General features: G+C 43.5%; 1 protein-coding gene across 5 annotated transcripts in view; it reads right to left on the bottom strand.

Annotated features, from left to right (window-relative positions):
• LOC110528552 (cadherin-22) overlaps window positions 1–17,992 on the bottom strand; it is a 269,991-nt gene that overhangs the window by 37,725 nt on the left and 214,274 nt on the right. For all 5 annotated transcript variants that reach the window (XM_036984155.1, XM_036984152.1, XM_036984153.1 and 2 more), the window contains one exon: window positions 7,094–7,211. In XM_036984155.1, the coding sequence (XP_036840050.1) occupies window positions 7,094–7,211 (118 nt within the window). The remainder of the gene's footprint in view (window positions 1–7,093; window positions 7,212–17,992) is intronic.

Here is a 17,992-nt window from a genome sequence, read left to right on the forward strand (position 1 = left end):
CTGTTATGGATGTAGCTACAGCACTGTTACAGGCAGACATCACTGTTATGGACGTAGATACAGCACTGTCAGGAGGCAGACATCAATGTTATGGACGTAGATACAGCACTGTTACAGGCAGACATCACTGTTATGGATGTAGATACAGCACTGTTACAGGCAGACATCACTGTTATGGACGTAGCTACAGCACTGTTACAGGCAGACATCACTGTTATGGATGTAGATACAGCACTGTTACAGACAGACATCACTGTTATGGACGTAGATACAGCACTGTTACAGGCAGACATCACTGTTATGGATGTAGATACAGCACTGTTACAGACAGAAATCACTGTTATGGACGTAGATACAGCACTGTCAGGAGGCAGACATCACTGTTATGGATGTAGATACAGCACTGTTACAGGCAGACATCACTGTTATGGACGTAGATACAGCACTGTTACAGACAGACATCACTGGTATGGACGTAGATACAGCACTGTTACAGGCAGACATCACTGTTATGGATGTAGATACAGCACTGTCAGGAGGCAGACATCACTGTTATGGACGTAGATACAGCACTGTTACAGGCAGACATCACTGTTATGGATGTAGATACAGCACTGTTACAGGCAGACATCACTGTTATGGACGTAGATACAGCACTGTTACAGGCAGACATCACTGTTATGGACGTAGATACAGCACTGTTACAGGCAGACATCACTGTTATGGATGTAGATACAGCACTGTTACAGGCAGACATCACTGTTATGGACGTAGATACAGCACTGTCAGGAGGCAGACATCACTGTTATGGACGTAGATACAGCACTGTTACAGGCAGACATCACTGTTATGGACGTAGCTACAGCACTGTTACAGGCAGACATCACTGTTATGGACGTAGATACAGCACTGTTACAGGCAGACATATCATTGTTATGGATGTAGATACAGCACTGTTACAGACAGACATCACTGTTATGGACGTAGATACAGCACTGTTACAGGCAGACATCACTGTTATGGATGTAGATACAGCACTGTTACAGACAGACATCACTGTTATGGACGTAGATACAGCACTGTTACAGGCAGACATCACTGTTATGGACGTATATACAGCACTGTCAGGAGGCAGACATCACTGTTATGGATGTAGATACAGCACTGTTACAGGCAGACATCACTGTTATGGACGTAGCTACAGCACTGTTACAGGCAGACATCACTGTTATGGACGTAGATACAGCACTGTCAGGAGATGGACATCACTGTTATGGACGTAGCTACAGCACTGTTACAGGCAGACATCACTGTTATGGATGTAGATACAGCACTGTCAGGAGGCAGACATCACTGTTATGGACGTAGATACAGCACTGTTACAGGCAGATATCACTGTTATGGACGTAGCTACAGCACTGTTACAGGCAGACATCACTGTTATGGACGTAGCTACAGCACTGTTACAGGCAGACATCACTGTTATGGACGTAGATACAGCACTGTTACAGACAGACATCACTGGTATGGACGTAGATACAGCACTGTTACAGGCAGACATCACTGTTATGAACGTAGCTACAGCACTGTTACAGGCAGACATCACTGTTATGGATGTAGATACAGCACTGTTACAGACAGACATCACTGTTATGGACGTAGATACAGCACTGTTACAGGCAGACATCACTGTTATGGACGTAGCTACAGCACTGTCAGGAGGCACACATCACTGTTATGGACGTAGCTACAGCACTGTTACAGGCAGATATCACTGTTATGGACGTAGCTACAGCACTGTTACAGGCAGACATCACTGTTATGGACGTAGCTACAGCACTGTTACAGGCAGACATCACTGTTATGGACGTAGATACAGCAATGTTACAGACAGACATCACTGGTATGGACGTAGATACAGCACTGTTACAGGCAGACATCACTGTTATGAACGTAGCTACAGCACTGTTACAGGCAGACATCACTGTTATGGATGTAGATACAGCACTGTCAGGAGGCAGACATCACTGTTATGGATGTAGCTACAGCACTGTTACAGGCAGACATCACTGTTATGGATGTAGATACAGCACTGTCAGGAGGCAGACATCACTGTTATGGACGTAGCTACAGCACTGTTACAGGCAGACATCACTGTTATGGATGTAGATACAGCACTGTCAGGAGGCAGACATCACTGTTATGGATGTAGCTACAGCACTGTTACAGGCAGACATCACTGTTATGGACGTAGATACAGCACTGTCAGGAGGCAGACATCAATGTTATGGACGTAGATACAGCACTGTTACAGGCAGACATCACTGTTATGGATGTAGATACAGCACTGTTACAGGCAGACATCACTGTTATGGACGTAGCTACAGCACTGTTACAGGCAGACATCACTGTTATGGATGTAGATACAGCACTGTTACAGACAGACATCACTGTTATGGACGTAGATACAGCACTGTTACAGGCAGACATCACTGTTATGGATGTAGATACAGCACTGTTACAGACAGAAATCACTGTTATGGACGTAGATACAGCACTGTCAGGAGGCAGACATCACTGTTATGGATGTAGATACAGCACTGTTACAGGCAGACATCACTGTTATGGACGTAGATACAGCACTGTTACAGACAGACATCACTGGTATGGACGTAGATACAGCACTGTTACAGGCAGACATCACTGTTATGGATGTAGATACAGCACTGTCAGGAGGCAGACATCACTGTTATGGACGTAGATACAGCACTGTTACAGGCAGACATCACTGTTATGGATGTAGATACAGCACTGTTACAGGCAGACATCACTGTTATGGACGTAGATACAGCACTGTTACAGGCAGACATCACTGTTATGGACGTAGATACAGCACTGTTACAGGCAGACATCACTGTTATGGATGTAGATACAGCACTGTTACAGGCAGACATCACTGTTATGGACGTAGATACAGCACTGTCAGGAGGCAGACATCACTGTTATGGACGTAGATACAGCACTGTTACAGGCAGACATCACTGTTATGGACGTAGCTACAGCACTGTTACAGGCAGACATCACTGTTATGGACGTAGATACAGCACTGTTACAGGCAGACATCAATGTTATGGACGTAGATACAGCACTGTTACAGACAGACATCACTGTTATGGACGTAGATACAGCACTGTTACAGGCAGACATCACTGTTATGGATGTAGATACAGCACTGTTACAGACAGACATCACTGTTATGGACGTAGATACAGCACTGTTACAGGCAGACATCACTGTTATGGACGTAGATACAGCACTGTCAGGAGGCAGACATCACTGTTATGGATGTAGATACAGCACTGTTACAGGCAGACATCACTGTTATGGACGTAGATACAGCACTGTCAGGAGGCAGACATCACTGTTATGGATGTAGATACAGCACTGTTACAGGCAGACATCACTGTTATGGATGTAGATACAGCACTGTTACAGACAGACATCACTGGTATGGACGTAGCTACAGCACTGTTACAGGCAGACATCACTGTTATGGACGTAGATACAGCTCTGTTACAGGCAGACATCACTGTTATGGACGTAGATACAGCACTGTTACAGGCAGACATCACTGTTATGGACGTAGATACAGCACTGTCAGGAGGCAGACATCACTGTTATGGACGTAGATACAGCACTGTCAGGAGGCAGACATCACTGTTATGGATGTAGATACAGCACTGTCAGGAGGCAGACATCACTGTTATGGATGTAGATACAGCACTGTTACAGGCAGACATCACTGTTATGGACGTAGATACAGCACTGTCAGGAGGCAGACATCACTGTTATGGACGTAGATACAACACTGTTACAGGCAGACATCACTGTTATGGATGTAGATACAGCACTGTCAGGAGGCAGACATCACTGTTATGGATGTAGATACAACACTGTTACAGGCAGACATCACTGTTATGGACGTAGATACAGCACTGTTACAGGCAGACATCACTGTTATGGACGTAGATACATTACTGTTACAGGCAGACATCACTGTTATGGATGTAGATACAGCACTGTTACAGGCAGACATCACTGTTATGGACGTAGATACAGCTCTGTTACAGGCAGACATCACTGTTATGGACGTAGATACAGCACTGTTACAGGCAGACATCACTGTTATGGACGTAGATACAGCACTGTCAGGAGGCAGACATCACTGTTATGGATGTAGATACAGCACTGTCAGGAGGCAGACATCACTGTTATGGATGTAGATACAGCACTGTCAGGAGGCAGACATCACTGTTATGGACGTAGATACAGCACTGTTACAGGCAGACATCACTGTTATGGACGTAGATACAGCACTGTTACAGGCAGACATCACTGTTATGGATGTAGATACAGCACTGTCAGGAGGCAGACATCACTGTTATGGACGTAGATACAGCACTGTCAGGAGGCAGACATCACTGTTATGGACGTAGATACAGCACTGTTACAGGCAGACATCACTGTTATGGACGTAGCTACAGCACTGTTACAGGCAGACATCACTGTTATGGACGTAGCTACAGCACTGTCAGGAGGCAGACATCACTGTTATGGACGTAGATACAGCACTGTTACAGGCAGACATCACTGTTATGGACGTAGCTACAGCACTGTTACAGGCAGACATCACTGTTATGGACGTAGATACAGCACTGTTACAGGCAGACATCACTGTTATGGACGTAGATACAGCACTGTTACAGGCAGACATCACTGTTATGGACGTAGATACAGCACTGTTACAGGCAGACATCACTGTTATGGACGTAGCTACAGCACTGTTACAGGCAGACATCACTGTTATGGACGTAGCTACAGCACTGTCAGGAGGCAGACATCACTGTTATGGACGTAGATACAGCACTGTTACAGGCAGACATCACTGTTATGGACGTAGCTACAGCACTGTTACAGGCAGACATCACTGTTATGGACGTAGATACAGCACTGTTACAGGCAGACATCACTGTTATGGACGTAGATACAGCACTGTTACAGGCAGACATCACTGTTATGGACGTAGATACAGCACTGTTACAGGCAGACATCACTGTTATGGACGTAGATACAGCATACAGCACTGTCGGGAGGCAGACATCACTGTTACAGGCAGGCAGTACACTTTTCCTGTTACGGTAACTTTGCTGAGCATAATGTCTTTGACATTGTCCCTCTGACCTCTACTCAGCATCCTATTTCATAAGTGCATCTTTCTATCTGAAAAAGAGAAAGTGTGGACTGAAAAGGGATGCAGTGCTCTTAGGCTCCATCATCGTTGTATTGTTTCTTTCAGAAATGATATGATAACCATATAGCAGGTAATTACTTTAAAATTCCTTGTTAAAATGTTAATGAACTAATACTTTCATATTAATCACACTTTAGTTTCTTTGAGATTGACACAATAATTGTTTTGGACCATTTAGTACCATGTAGTTACCAACGGTGTTGAATTCTTTGAGATAAGGTACCAGAGAGTATTCATTAATAACCTGCCAATACCACCTTAAACTCATCGAAAATAAAGTGGAATTTCATTGCACTAATAGGTGCATTGACGAGTGCTGTGGAAACAGTCTGTATATTTTAATATGTATTTTATGAGTCGACAGGGAAATGATTAAGCTAATTATGTGTGTTTTAATGGAGTGAAATATATACAGAACAGTTTTTGTTATTGAATCTCATGTTCATTTACGGTAATCAGTTGAGTAAATTAACAAAAACTGATAAGCTAAGACAAAACAAAACACACGTCTTTCATTAGCTTCATAAATAATATCTACCTATAGGGAAAATACAGTCAGTAAAATAAAGCAAGATGTGTCTCTATTTTTTGCGATAACTCCAGACCTTCTTCAATGGCCAAGACTAGCTTTACAGACATCCAAACAAACAATGAGTATAACAGTTTTAGGGGATGAAATAAAAGAGAGTGTCTGTTTGTCCTGATGTATCAAGGCTCAAAGACAGAATGCAATGTGAAGCCGTGATGGTGCAGAGAGAAAGTGACAGATCCAATCTGACAGGTTGACAAACGTGTCCATGAAAACAGAAGTACAGTGGAAAACAAGAGAGATGGGAGGAGAAAAAAAAGGTCTGAGTCACTGTGTGTCTCTGTGTTAGAGCATCATTTTAAGCACGGTGTGTGTGTGTGTGTGTGTGTGTGTGTGTGTGTGTGTGTGTGTGTGTTTGTACAAGTGTGTGTGTGTTTGTACATGTGTGTGTGTGTGTGTGTGTGTGTTTGTTCAAGTGTGTGTTTGTGCATGTGTGTGTGTGTGTGTGTATGTTTGCTGCCATCATACAGATTTTTCTGTGTGTATACATGTGTGATTGGTTCAAATTACCTGTGTCTATGCATGTGCATGTGTTTGTCTGCCTGCGTATATGTGAACGCATGAGCATGCCTGTGTGGAGGGGTGAGTGGACCCATGCGGACGCTGAGCCCCATGTTTCCCCGTACTCAGGACCTCCTGCCCTGGCGCGTGACTGGGGTTACACCACGCCGCAGCCTCCGTTGACATTTCCCTGGCTCACTCGCCTGACATTTTCACTGTGTCAGATCAATCTTGATTTAGCCACGTGTCACATTCACTTAGGTACACATCTCTGAAGAGGGATTTGCTTGCGAACATGTAATCCCTCTTGGCTACGTGGGTCAGTGTTTTGCAACAACAAAAAAAGACGGAGGCAAAGTCACCACTCTGTATGGATGTCCTTAAGTGGTGTTTTCAAATGCAGTGGCACGTTAAGCTAAACAGTGTGTCCATATACCAAATTTTAATGTGCCACATGTTAGTGTGACACAGTCATTTTATATTTCACAATGTGTTAATGACCTTTTATGCTACACAGTTGGACCTATTCATTTGACAATATGGTACAGCCAACTCTAAAAGCATTAACGGATGAGGCTCAAAGACTGTCTGAGGCATGACACCAGGATGTACAGTATCATCCTTCAGAATACCCTTCAGAGTGACTCTGTAACAGCTGGAAGTCCTTTGATTTATGACTTCTGACCCCTTACCTTTGACATCCCACAGGGTGAAGTGGCGGTTGTTGGTGGCATCTGGAGCCAGGGTGAAGGAGAAGCGTTGGCCCGACTGCGGCTCGTCCCTATCCACCACGCTGATGGTGTGAATGAGCTGCCAGAGAGGAAGGAAATCAAGATGCATGGAACACAAGCCACCATCCCACTCCCAACCATATTTTCACCTCAAGACAGCCCTGTAATGACAATTCATACTTCATTCTATTTCAGTGCGGCCAGCATCGAACACCGGTTGATAAATGACGTTTTCACATCAAAATCAGTGTGCCACAGACCGATGAGAGGAGTAGCACATTGAGGGAAACGTGGTGAACTTCTAAGAGTGGTTTACCAAATCAGCTGCAGTTATTGAATCAAGTGACTGTATAAAATAACAGGAGGAGGGGTTGGGATGAAAGGAACACTTCAGGCAATCCTCCTAATATACAAAGTTCACTTTTCTCATTAAACACTTGTCAAAAGACGCGTACAGTTCTGGGTTTATTTCACTTGGTTAAGTCAGTTAAATCCAAATGAGAAATTAGAAGGCCAGGGACATTTCCTCAATGCAGAATCTCTTGAGCAGTTGTGTGGCTCATGTACAAACTGGAAGAGACTCTGTCCTTCTGTCACTCCTCCCAAAACAACAGAGTACACACATGAAGAGAGCAGGGACATCCATACACAGAGAGAGAGCAGGGGCATAGAGAGAGAGAGAGAGAGAGAGAGAGAGAGAGAGAGAGAGAGAGAGAGAGAGAGAGAGAGAGAGAGAGAGAGAGAGAGAGAGAGAGAGAGAGAGAGAGAGAGAGAGAGAGAGAGAGAGAGAGAGAGAGAGAGAGAGAGAGAGAGAGAGAGAGAGAGAGAGAGAGAGAGAGAGAGAGAGAGAGAGAGAGAGAGAGAGAGAGAGAGAGAGAGAGAGAGAGAGAGAGAGAGAGAGAGAGAGAGAGAGAGCAGGGGCATCCAGTCACACAGAGAGAGAGAGACACAGAGAGAGAGAGCAGGGGCATCCATACACAGAGATAGAGAGACAGAGAGAGAGAGAGAGACAGAGGGCAGGGGCATCCAGTCACACAGAGAGAGAGAGACAGAGAGAGAGACAGAGGGCAGGGGCATCCAGTCACACAGAGAGAGAGAGACACAGAGAGAGCGAGCGAGAGAGAGAGAGAGAGAGAGAGAGAGAGCAGGGGCATCCATACACAGAGAGAGAGAGAGAGAGAGAGAGCAGGGGCATCCATACACAGAAAGAGAGAGACACAGAGAGAGAGAGAGGGCAGGGGCATCCATACACAGTGAGAGAGAGAGACACAGAGAGAGAGAGAGAGAGAGAGAGAGAGAGAGAGGGCAGGGGCATCCATACAGAGAGAGAGAGAGAGAGACACAGAGAGAGACACACACACAGAGAGAGAGAGAGGGCAGGGTCATCCAGTCACACAGAGACGGAGAGAGAGAGAGAGAGGACAGGGACATCCATACACAGAGAGAGTGAGAGAAAGACAGAGAGAGAGAGAGACAGAGAGAGAGAGAGAGAGAGAGAGAGAGAGAGAAACACCAAATTGAGACTCTGCACGCAGAATTCTGCAAAAATATCCTCCGTGTTCAAGGTAGAACACCAAGAAAAGAGAAAGAGCCGTGAAATTCTACAACCACCTAAAAGGAAGCGATTTCCATACCTTCCATAACAAAGCCATCACCTACAGAGAGATGAACCTGGAGAAGAGTCCCCTAAGCAAGCTGGTCCTGGGGCTCTGTTCACAAACACAAACACACCCTACAGAGCCCCAGAACAGCAGCACAATTAGACCCAACCAAATCATGAGAAAACAAAAAGATAATTACTTGACACATTGGAAAGAATTAACAAAAAAACAGCGCAAACTAGAATGCTATTTGGCCCTACACAGAGAGTACACAGCGGCAGAATACCTGACCACTGTGACTCACCCAAAATGAATGAAAGCTTTGACTATGTACAGACTCAGTGAGCATAGCCTTGCTATTGAGAAAGGTAGGCAGGTAGGTAGGCAGACCTGGCTCTCAAGAGAAGACAGGCTATGTGCTCACTGCCCACAAAATGAGGTGGAAACTGAGCTGCACTTCCTAACCTCCTGCCCAATGTATGACCATATTAGAGAGACATATTTCCCTCAGATTACACAGATCCACAAAGAATTCGAAAACAAATCCAATTTTGATAAACTCCCATATCTACTGGGTGAAATTCCACAGTGTGCCATCACAGCAGCAAGATTTGTGACCTATTGCCACGAGAAAAGGGCAACCAGTGAAGAACAAACACCATTGTAAATACAACCCATATTTATGCTTATTTATTTTATCTTGTGTCCTTTAACCATTTGTACATTGTTAAAACACTGTATATATATAATATGACATTTGTAATGTCTTTATTGTTTTGAATCTTCTGTATGTGTAATGTTTACTGTAATTTTTTTTTGTTTATTTCACTTTATATATTCACTTTATATATTATCTACCTCACTTGCTTTGGCAATGTTAACACATGTTTCCCATGCCAATAAAGCCCTTGAATAGAGAGAGAGAGAGAGAGACAGAGAGAGAGAGAGAGAGAGTGCAGGGGCATCAATACACAGAGAGAGAGACAGAGAGAGAGAGAGAGAGAGAGAGAGATAGGGCAGGGGCATCCAGTCACACAGAGAGAGAGAGAGAGAGAGGGCAGGGGCATCCAGTCACACAGAGAGAGAGATAGAAATGTCTGCAGCACCCGGCCTCACCCTACTAGAATCTGAAGTCAAATGTCTACTGTTTGCTGATGATCTGGTGCTTCTGTCACCAACTAAGGAGAGCTTACAGCAGCACCTAGATCTTCTGCACATATTCTGCCAGACCTGGGCCCTGACAGTAAATCTCAGTAAGACCAAAATAATGGTGTTCCAAAAAAGGTCCAGTCGCCAGGACCACAAATACAAATTCCATCTAGACACCATTGCCCTAGAGCACACAAAAAACGATACATACCTTGGCCTAAACATCAGCGCCCCAGGTAATTTCCACAAAGCTGTGAACTATCTGAGAAACAAGGCAAGAAGGGCATTCTATGCCATCAAAAGGAACATAAAATTCAACATACCAATTAGGATCTGGCTAAAAATACTTGAATCAGTCATAGAGCCCATTGTCCTTAATGGTTGTGAAGTCTGGGGTCCGCTAACCAACCAAGATTTCACAAAATGGGACAAACATCAAATTTTGACTCTGCATGCAGAATTCTGCAAAAATATCCCCCATGTACAACGTAGAACACCAAATAATGCATGCAGAGCAGATTTAGGCCGATACCTACTAATTATCAAAATCCAGAAAATAGCCATTAAATTCTACAACCACCTAAAAGGAAGTGATTCCCAAACCTTCCATAACAAAGCCATCACCTACAGAGAGATGAACCTGGAGAAGAGTCCCCTAAGCAAGCTGGTCCTGGGGCTCTGTTCACAAACACAAACACACCCCACAGAGCCCCAGGGCAGCAGCACAATTAGGCCCAATCAAATCATGAGAAAACAAAAAGATAATTACTGACACATTGTAGAGAATTAACAAAAAAGCAAACTAGAATGCTATTTGGCCCTAAACAGAGAGTACACAGTGGCAGAATACCTGACCACTGTGACTGACCCAAACTTAAGGACAGCTTTGACTATGTACAGAGTCATTGAGCATAGCCTTGCTATTGAGAAAGGCCGCCGTAGGCAGACATGGCTCTCAAGAGAAGACAGGCTATGTGCACACTGCCCACAAAATGAGGTGGAAACTGAGCTGCACTTCCTAACCTCCTGTCCAATGTATGACCATATTTGAGACATATATTTCCCTCAGATTACACAGATCCACAAAGAATTCGAAAACAAATCCAATTTTGATCAACTCCCATATCTATTGGGTGAAATACCACAGTGTGCCATCACAGCAGCAAGATTTGTGACCTGTTGCCACAAGAAAAGGGCAACCAGTGAAGAACAAACACCATTGTAAATACAACCCATATTTATGCTTATTTATTTTCCCTTGTGTAGTCTTAATCATTTGTACATTGTTACAACACTGTATATATAGGTAATATGACATGTGTAATGTCTTTATTGTTTTGAAACTTCTGTATGTGTAATGTTTACTGTTAATTTGTATTGTTTATTTCACTTTTGTATATTATCTACCTCACTTGCTTTGGCAACGTTAACACATTTTTCCCATGCCAATAAAGCCCCTTGAATTGAATTGAAATTGAGAGAGCAGGGACATCCAGTCACACAGAGAGAGATAGAGAGCAGGGGCATCAACACAGAGAGAGAGAGAGAGAGAGAGAGAGAGAGAGCAGGGGCATCGACACAGAGAGCGAAAGAGAGAGAGAGAGAGAGAGAGCAGGGACTTACGGACTTATACATACACTCACACGCCTGATCTCGCTCTCTCTTTCTCTCTTCTCTCCCTCTCGCTCTGTTGTAGAGGACTGTTTTATAATTTAATGTGTTTATTGTTTGTCTATCTTTTTTATGTATTTGTCTACAAGTTGGGATGTGCTGAGATGTGTTTTTCAATTATGTTAACGGTAATTATGATGCAACTATGATGGTGATACGATATGGATTACAATTAGGAATATTAAGGCTATACGCACTACATGTTACACACATAGACACTCAAACATGCAAATTGGCAGAGTTATTATTTATTTGGACATCACACATTATAGTCGTACTCTTATACAGACATCACACTCTCATTATATCATATCCAATATCATACACATCAACCTAGTCGAACAGGCAAGGGAATAAAACAAATATTGCTAGAACCTATTTCTTGAATTCTAAATATCAGGCATTCGAAAGCTCTAGTTTTGACCTTCATAATACCTCTGATGGCAGTAACTTTATAAGTACTAATTTTGGTCAATTTAGCCTGAGAATAGTATCTAGTTATGGTAAGGGGTGAAATAAGTGTAGCCAGTTATAATTGTAATGGTTTGGCAGATTATAAAAAAAGATGATCAGTCTTTATGTAGCTAAAAGAAAAGGAATATAACATATACTGTTTACAGGAAACTCACTCTATATCCTTAGATGAAGTTGCGTGGAAAAAGGAAAGGGGTGGTGAAATAATTTTCTGTCATGGACAAAGGAACTAAAAGGGTGTGATGATATTAATTAACAAAAGTTTCGATCTGACTGTGCAAATAATCAGGAATGACTCGCAAGGAAGGTGGATCCTTTTGGATATGAAAGTGGACAAAAAAGAGACTTGGCTCATTAATCTATATGGTCCAAATCAGGATGATCCATACCTCTTCGAAAACATTTATACCAATTTATTGAACTTACAGGCATCAAATAATCTAATGGTAGGAGACTATAACTGTCACGCTCGTCTGAATGAATGGACCAAGGCGCAGCGTACTTAGAGTTCCACATGTTTAATAAATATGCAACTCACCAAAAATAATACAGAAGAAAACGAAAGTGACGTTCTGGGCTGCTCAGAGGCAGCTACACAAAAACAAGATCCCACAAACAACAGGTGGAAAAAAGGCTGCCTAAATATGTAGAACCGGACCGTGGATCATCGCCAGAGGCACTGCCCCGTGGATTGTCGCTGGAGGAACCGGACCAAGGATCGTCGCCGGAAGCTACGGACTGTGGATCGTCTCCGGAGGAACCGGACCGTGGATCGTCGCCAGGGACTCCGGACCGTGGATCGTCTCCGGAGGAACCGGACAGTGGATCGTCGCCGGAGGCTCCGGACCATGGATCGTCAACGGAGGAACTGGACAGTGGATCGTCGCCTGGGACTCTGGATTGGGAACCCTCGCTGATGGCTCTGGACTGGGAACCATTGCAGGAGGCTCTGGACTAGGAACCCTCACTGGAGGCTCTGGACTAGGAACCCTCACTGGAGGCTCTGGACTGGGAACTGGCGCTGGAGACTCCGGACTGGGAACCGGCGCTGGAGGCTTCGGACCTTGGATCGTCTCTGGAGGCTCCGGCCCATGGATCATCACTGGAGGCTACGGGCCATGGATCATCACTGGAGGCTCCGGACCATGGATCATCACTGGAGGCTCCGGGCCATGGATCATCACTGGAGGCTTCGGGCCATGGATCATCACTGGAGGCTTGGGGCCATGGATCATCACTGGAGGCTTCGGACTGTGAACCATCGCTGGAGGTTCCGGGCTGCACACCGTCGTTGGAGGCTCTGGACTGGGAACCGTCGCTGGAGGCCTGGTGCGTGGAGGTGGCACAGGATGTACTGGGCCATGGAGGCGCACTGGAGGTCTGGAGCGTAAAGCTGGCACAAATGACCACCTTCGCACGGCAAGTGCGGAGGGCTGGCACAGGAAGCACTGGGCTGTGAAGGCGCACTGGGGACACAGTGCATAGAGCAAGCATAGGATTACTGGACCCTGGAGGCGTACTGGAGACCAGGAGCACTGAGCCGGCACAACCTGTCCTGGACAGATACCCACTTTAGCACGACAAGTTCAGGGAGCTGGCACAGAACGCACCGGGCTGTGGTGGCGCACTGGAGACACGATGTGTAGAACCGGAAAACATGGCACCTAAACGGTGACCAACTCCACACAGTGGGTACAGGGAGTTGGTTCTGGTTCCCACCTTGGCTCCGCCAACCAACCCGTATGCCCCCCCAAAATGTTATTTTGAGGCTGCCGTCGTGGCTGCAAACCCCGGTGTGGTGTTTCCACGGCAGGCTTTCGTATCTTACCAAGACTTCCTCCCAAGTCCAGGATATCCTCTCCTCGACCTCCTCCAAATACCACGATGCCATCTCCTCCCGAGCACGCTGATTGGTCCAGTTGTGGTGGGATCTTCTGTCACGGCCCGTGAGACTGAATTAAGATGACGATTAATATTGACTGCTATTGATGTAAAATATTACTAGGTCTTTAATAGTTTATTCGGAAGATAAACAGCTCTATAAATATTATTTTGTGGTGCCCGACTCTCTAGTTACATACATACATCTCTAGTACATTTACATGATTAGCTCAATCAGGTAATATTAATTACGAAGAAATTATTTTATAGAATAGCATGTCCTACCACTTAATCCGGCATAGCCAAAGACACGACAATAGCAACCCCAGGTGTAAAATAGTAAATAACGGCTACTTCTCAGAGAGTTTTGAATTGTCAAGAGGAGGTAAATAAGGGTGTGCGCTGTCACCACATCTATTCGTTATGTCCATCGAAATGCTAGCTATTAAAATCAGATCTAATAACATCATTAGAGGATTAGAAATCCAAGGCTTAAAAACAAGGGTGTCCATGTATGTCCGATGACTCAAGTTTTATGTTAAGTCCACAAGCTAGATCCCTGCAATGTCTCATTAAAGATCTAGATAACATTTCTGTACTCTATGGACTAAAACCTAATTATGATAAGTGTACAATATTACGTCTAGTATCCGTAAAAAAATACAACTTTTACATGACTCTTCAGCTTACCTATAAAATGGGCTGATGGTGAAGTAGACGTACTCAGTATTCATATCAAAAAATATATAAATAAGCTCTCCACAATGAATTTCAATAGAAAACAAATAGACAAGATCCTGCAACCATGGAGAGGTAAATACCTGTCTAGTTATGGAAAAAGTGCCCTGATTAACTCTTTAGTCATATCTCAGTTTACTCACTTACTTATGGCACTGCCTACTCCTGATGATTCGTTTTTCAAATCATATGAGCAAAAAATATTTTGCTTTATCTGTAACGCTAAACCAGACAAAATAAAACGAGCCTGTCTATAGAATTGGGTGGGTTGAGATTATTAAAAATAAAAAGCACTAAACCTCTTTCTAAAAGCTTCACTCATTCAAAAGTTTTATTTGAACCCTAAATGGTTCTCAAGTAGATTAATAAGAAAAGTTCATCCATTGTTTAAAAATGTCCTTTTTGTCTTTGTGCAGATTGCCATGTCTCATTTTCGATTAATTAAGTATCTGTCTTTTTCAAACAAGCATTGCAGAACTGGCTACAATTTCAGTTTCACCCCCCTGAAAAGATAGAACATAAAATTACAACAAATATTACTCAAATGTGCTGGTTGATAAAATACCTGTATTTATGGGAAAGATGTTTGAAAAGAGTATTTTGTTCTTAAATGATATCGTAAATTGTAATGGTAGAGTTATTACCTTCATGGAGTTATCAGAATTGTACGGGAAGGTTTGCTCAATCCAAGAGTACAACCAATTGATTACAGCATTGCCCCAAAAATGGAGGAGGTGGGTGGCAGCGGGAGGAGGTAGGGAACTGGTCTGTCTGCCCAATATAAAGGATCAAAACTGGCGGAGGAATAAAAATAGCATAAACAGGAAAGTGTACCAGTTTCATTTGAGGACCAGGATGTTGACAACTGTGCCATACAGATTGCAAAATAGTTGGGAAGAGATTTTTGATGTACCGATTCCAGGGTACAGGGTGTATGAGTTGATATATAAAACAACGCAAGATTCAAGACTTTTTGCTTTTCAGCTAAAATGATTATATAGAATTCTTGCCACCAATAAAATGTTGAATATTTGGGGCATAAAATCATCGAAGCTCTGCAGATTTTATTGTGAGGATACAAAATCAATAGACCATTTATTTTGGTATTGCCCTCAGGTAGCCTGTTTCTGGTCTCAGGTTCAGTAATGGCTGAAAATAGCATTGATCTAATATTGAGGCTAGAAATAGTACTTTTAGGAGATCTGGAGAGACTAGGTCAGTCAATTACTAATATACTAATACTCTTAGTAAAAGTATTTATCTTCAACACGCAAGCTGTAGACTCTATTCGATTAGATAGATTGAAATTGTACGTTAAACATCATAGCATAGTCGAAAGATATGTGTTGCGTAGAAACACGAAGTGGGTAGCCAGCAGGGATAGATGGGATGGGCTGAGGGAAGCTAAGGGTTGGTATGTGGAGTTGCTGTGTGAGAGAGAGAATGATGGTCAAAAGATAAAGGAGAATAAAAAGTCAAAATAAAACATAATAAAAGTACATTTGAATGACACTAAGTGGCAGTGTTTTTACAACTAATGTCGGTTTGCCTGAGGCTGATGCCTTGCAGGTGTTTGGACACATGCATACAGACACACTCTCATTCAAATAAACTGAATGAATGGTTGAGGGACAGCTAGGGGATCTTGGAGGGTTCAGGCTTCACAAGATTGTGATCATGAAAAAGGAAACTATGACATATATTTTATATCACTATCATGCACACGCACCCTCACACATAAGGATGGCTCTGTTGCGGAAAGTCCTTCATGTTCTAATATTTTAATGTTACCCCTTCCTTGTGTTTCTTGTAATAAATAATAAAACAAATAATAAAAAAAAGAGAGAGCAGGGCCATCCACACAGAGAGAGAGAGAGAGAGAGAGGGAGCCAGAGAGAGAGCCAGAGAGAGAGGGAGAGAGAGAGAGAGAGAGAGGGAGAGAGAGCAGGGGCATCCCGTCACAGAGAGAGAGAGAGAGAGAGAGAGAGAGAGAGAGAGAGGGAGAGAGAGCAGGGCCATCCACACAGAGAGAGAGAGAGAGAGAGAGAGAGAGAGACAGAGAGAGAGAGCCAGAGAGAGAGGGAGAGAGAGAGAGAGAGAGGGAGAGAGAGCAGGGGCATCCCGTCACAGAGAGAGAGAGAGAGAGAGAGAGAGAGAGAGAGAGAGAGAGAGAGAGAGAGAGAGAGCAGGGGCATCCAGTCACAGAGAGAGAGAGAGAGAGAGAGACAGAGAGAGAGAGAGAGAGAGAGAGAGAGAGCAGGGGCATCCAGTCACAGAGAGAGAGAGAGAGAGAGAGACAGAGACAGAGACAGAGAGACAGAGAAAGAGCAGGTGCATCCCGTCACAGAGAGAGAGAGAGAGCGAAAGAGAGAGAGAGAGAGAGAGAGAGAGGGAGAGAGTTTTGAGTTTTGTGGGTAGAAGGGAACGTGTTACACTAGTGAGTAGGTCTATAGAGTATTTATGGACAAGCATTGTTCAGAACATCCACAATAACTCCTCAACCGGCAGGTTTTCATTTGGGAAGTTGTTATGCAAAGGTATATAGCAACTTTGATATTATATATATATATTGTTTTTACCCAATACAGTATGAATACAGATTTTTTTTGTAAAACTTTGAATTTGTTTGGAGCTGTGGAAAATTGTGTAGGGACTGTAGACAAACTCTCACTGTCATCTTTCCTTCAAAGGAGACAAATATGTTAAGTTCTGTTTAAGATGCAGACGTTTTCCATCATGTCTTCTCCACTCACATAAACAACAAGCCAGAAAGCACACTGAAGCTTACCACCTACAGCGCAAATACCAACCCTAGCTCTGCACTACACTTCATATAAATACCAACCCTATCTCTGCACACCACTTCATATAAATACCAACCCTATCTCTGCACAACACTTCATATAAATACCAACCCTATCTCTGCACAACACTCCATATAAATACCAACCCTATCTCTGCACAACACTTCATATAAATACCAACCCTATCTCTGCACAACACTTCATATAAATACCAACCCTATCTCTGCACAACACTTCATATAAATACCAACCCTATCTCTGCACAACACTTCATATAAATACCAACCCTATCTCTGCACAACACTTCATATAAATACCAACCCTATCTCTGCACAACACTTCATATAAATACCAACCCTATCTCTGCACAACACTTCATATAAATAACAACCCTATCTCTGCACAACACTCCATATAAATACCAACCCTATCTCTGCACAACACTCCATATAAATACCAACCCTATCTCTGCACAACACTCCATATAAATACCAACCCTATCCCTGCACTACACTCCATATAAATACCAACCCTATCTCTGC

This window comes from Oncorhynchus mykiss, chromosome 7 (assembly GCF_013265735.2).
Source record: "Oncorhynchus mykiss isolate Arlee chromosome 7, USDA_OmykA_1.1, whole genome shotgun sequence".
In the NCBI taxonomy this organism is placed as follows: domain Eukaryota; kingdom Metazoa; phylum Chordata; class Actinopteri; order Salmoniformes; family Salmonidae; genus Oncorhynchus; species Oncorhynchus mykiss.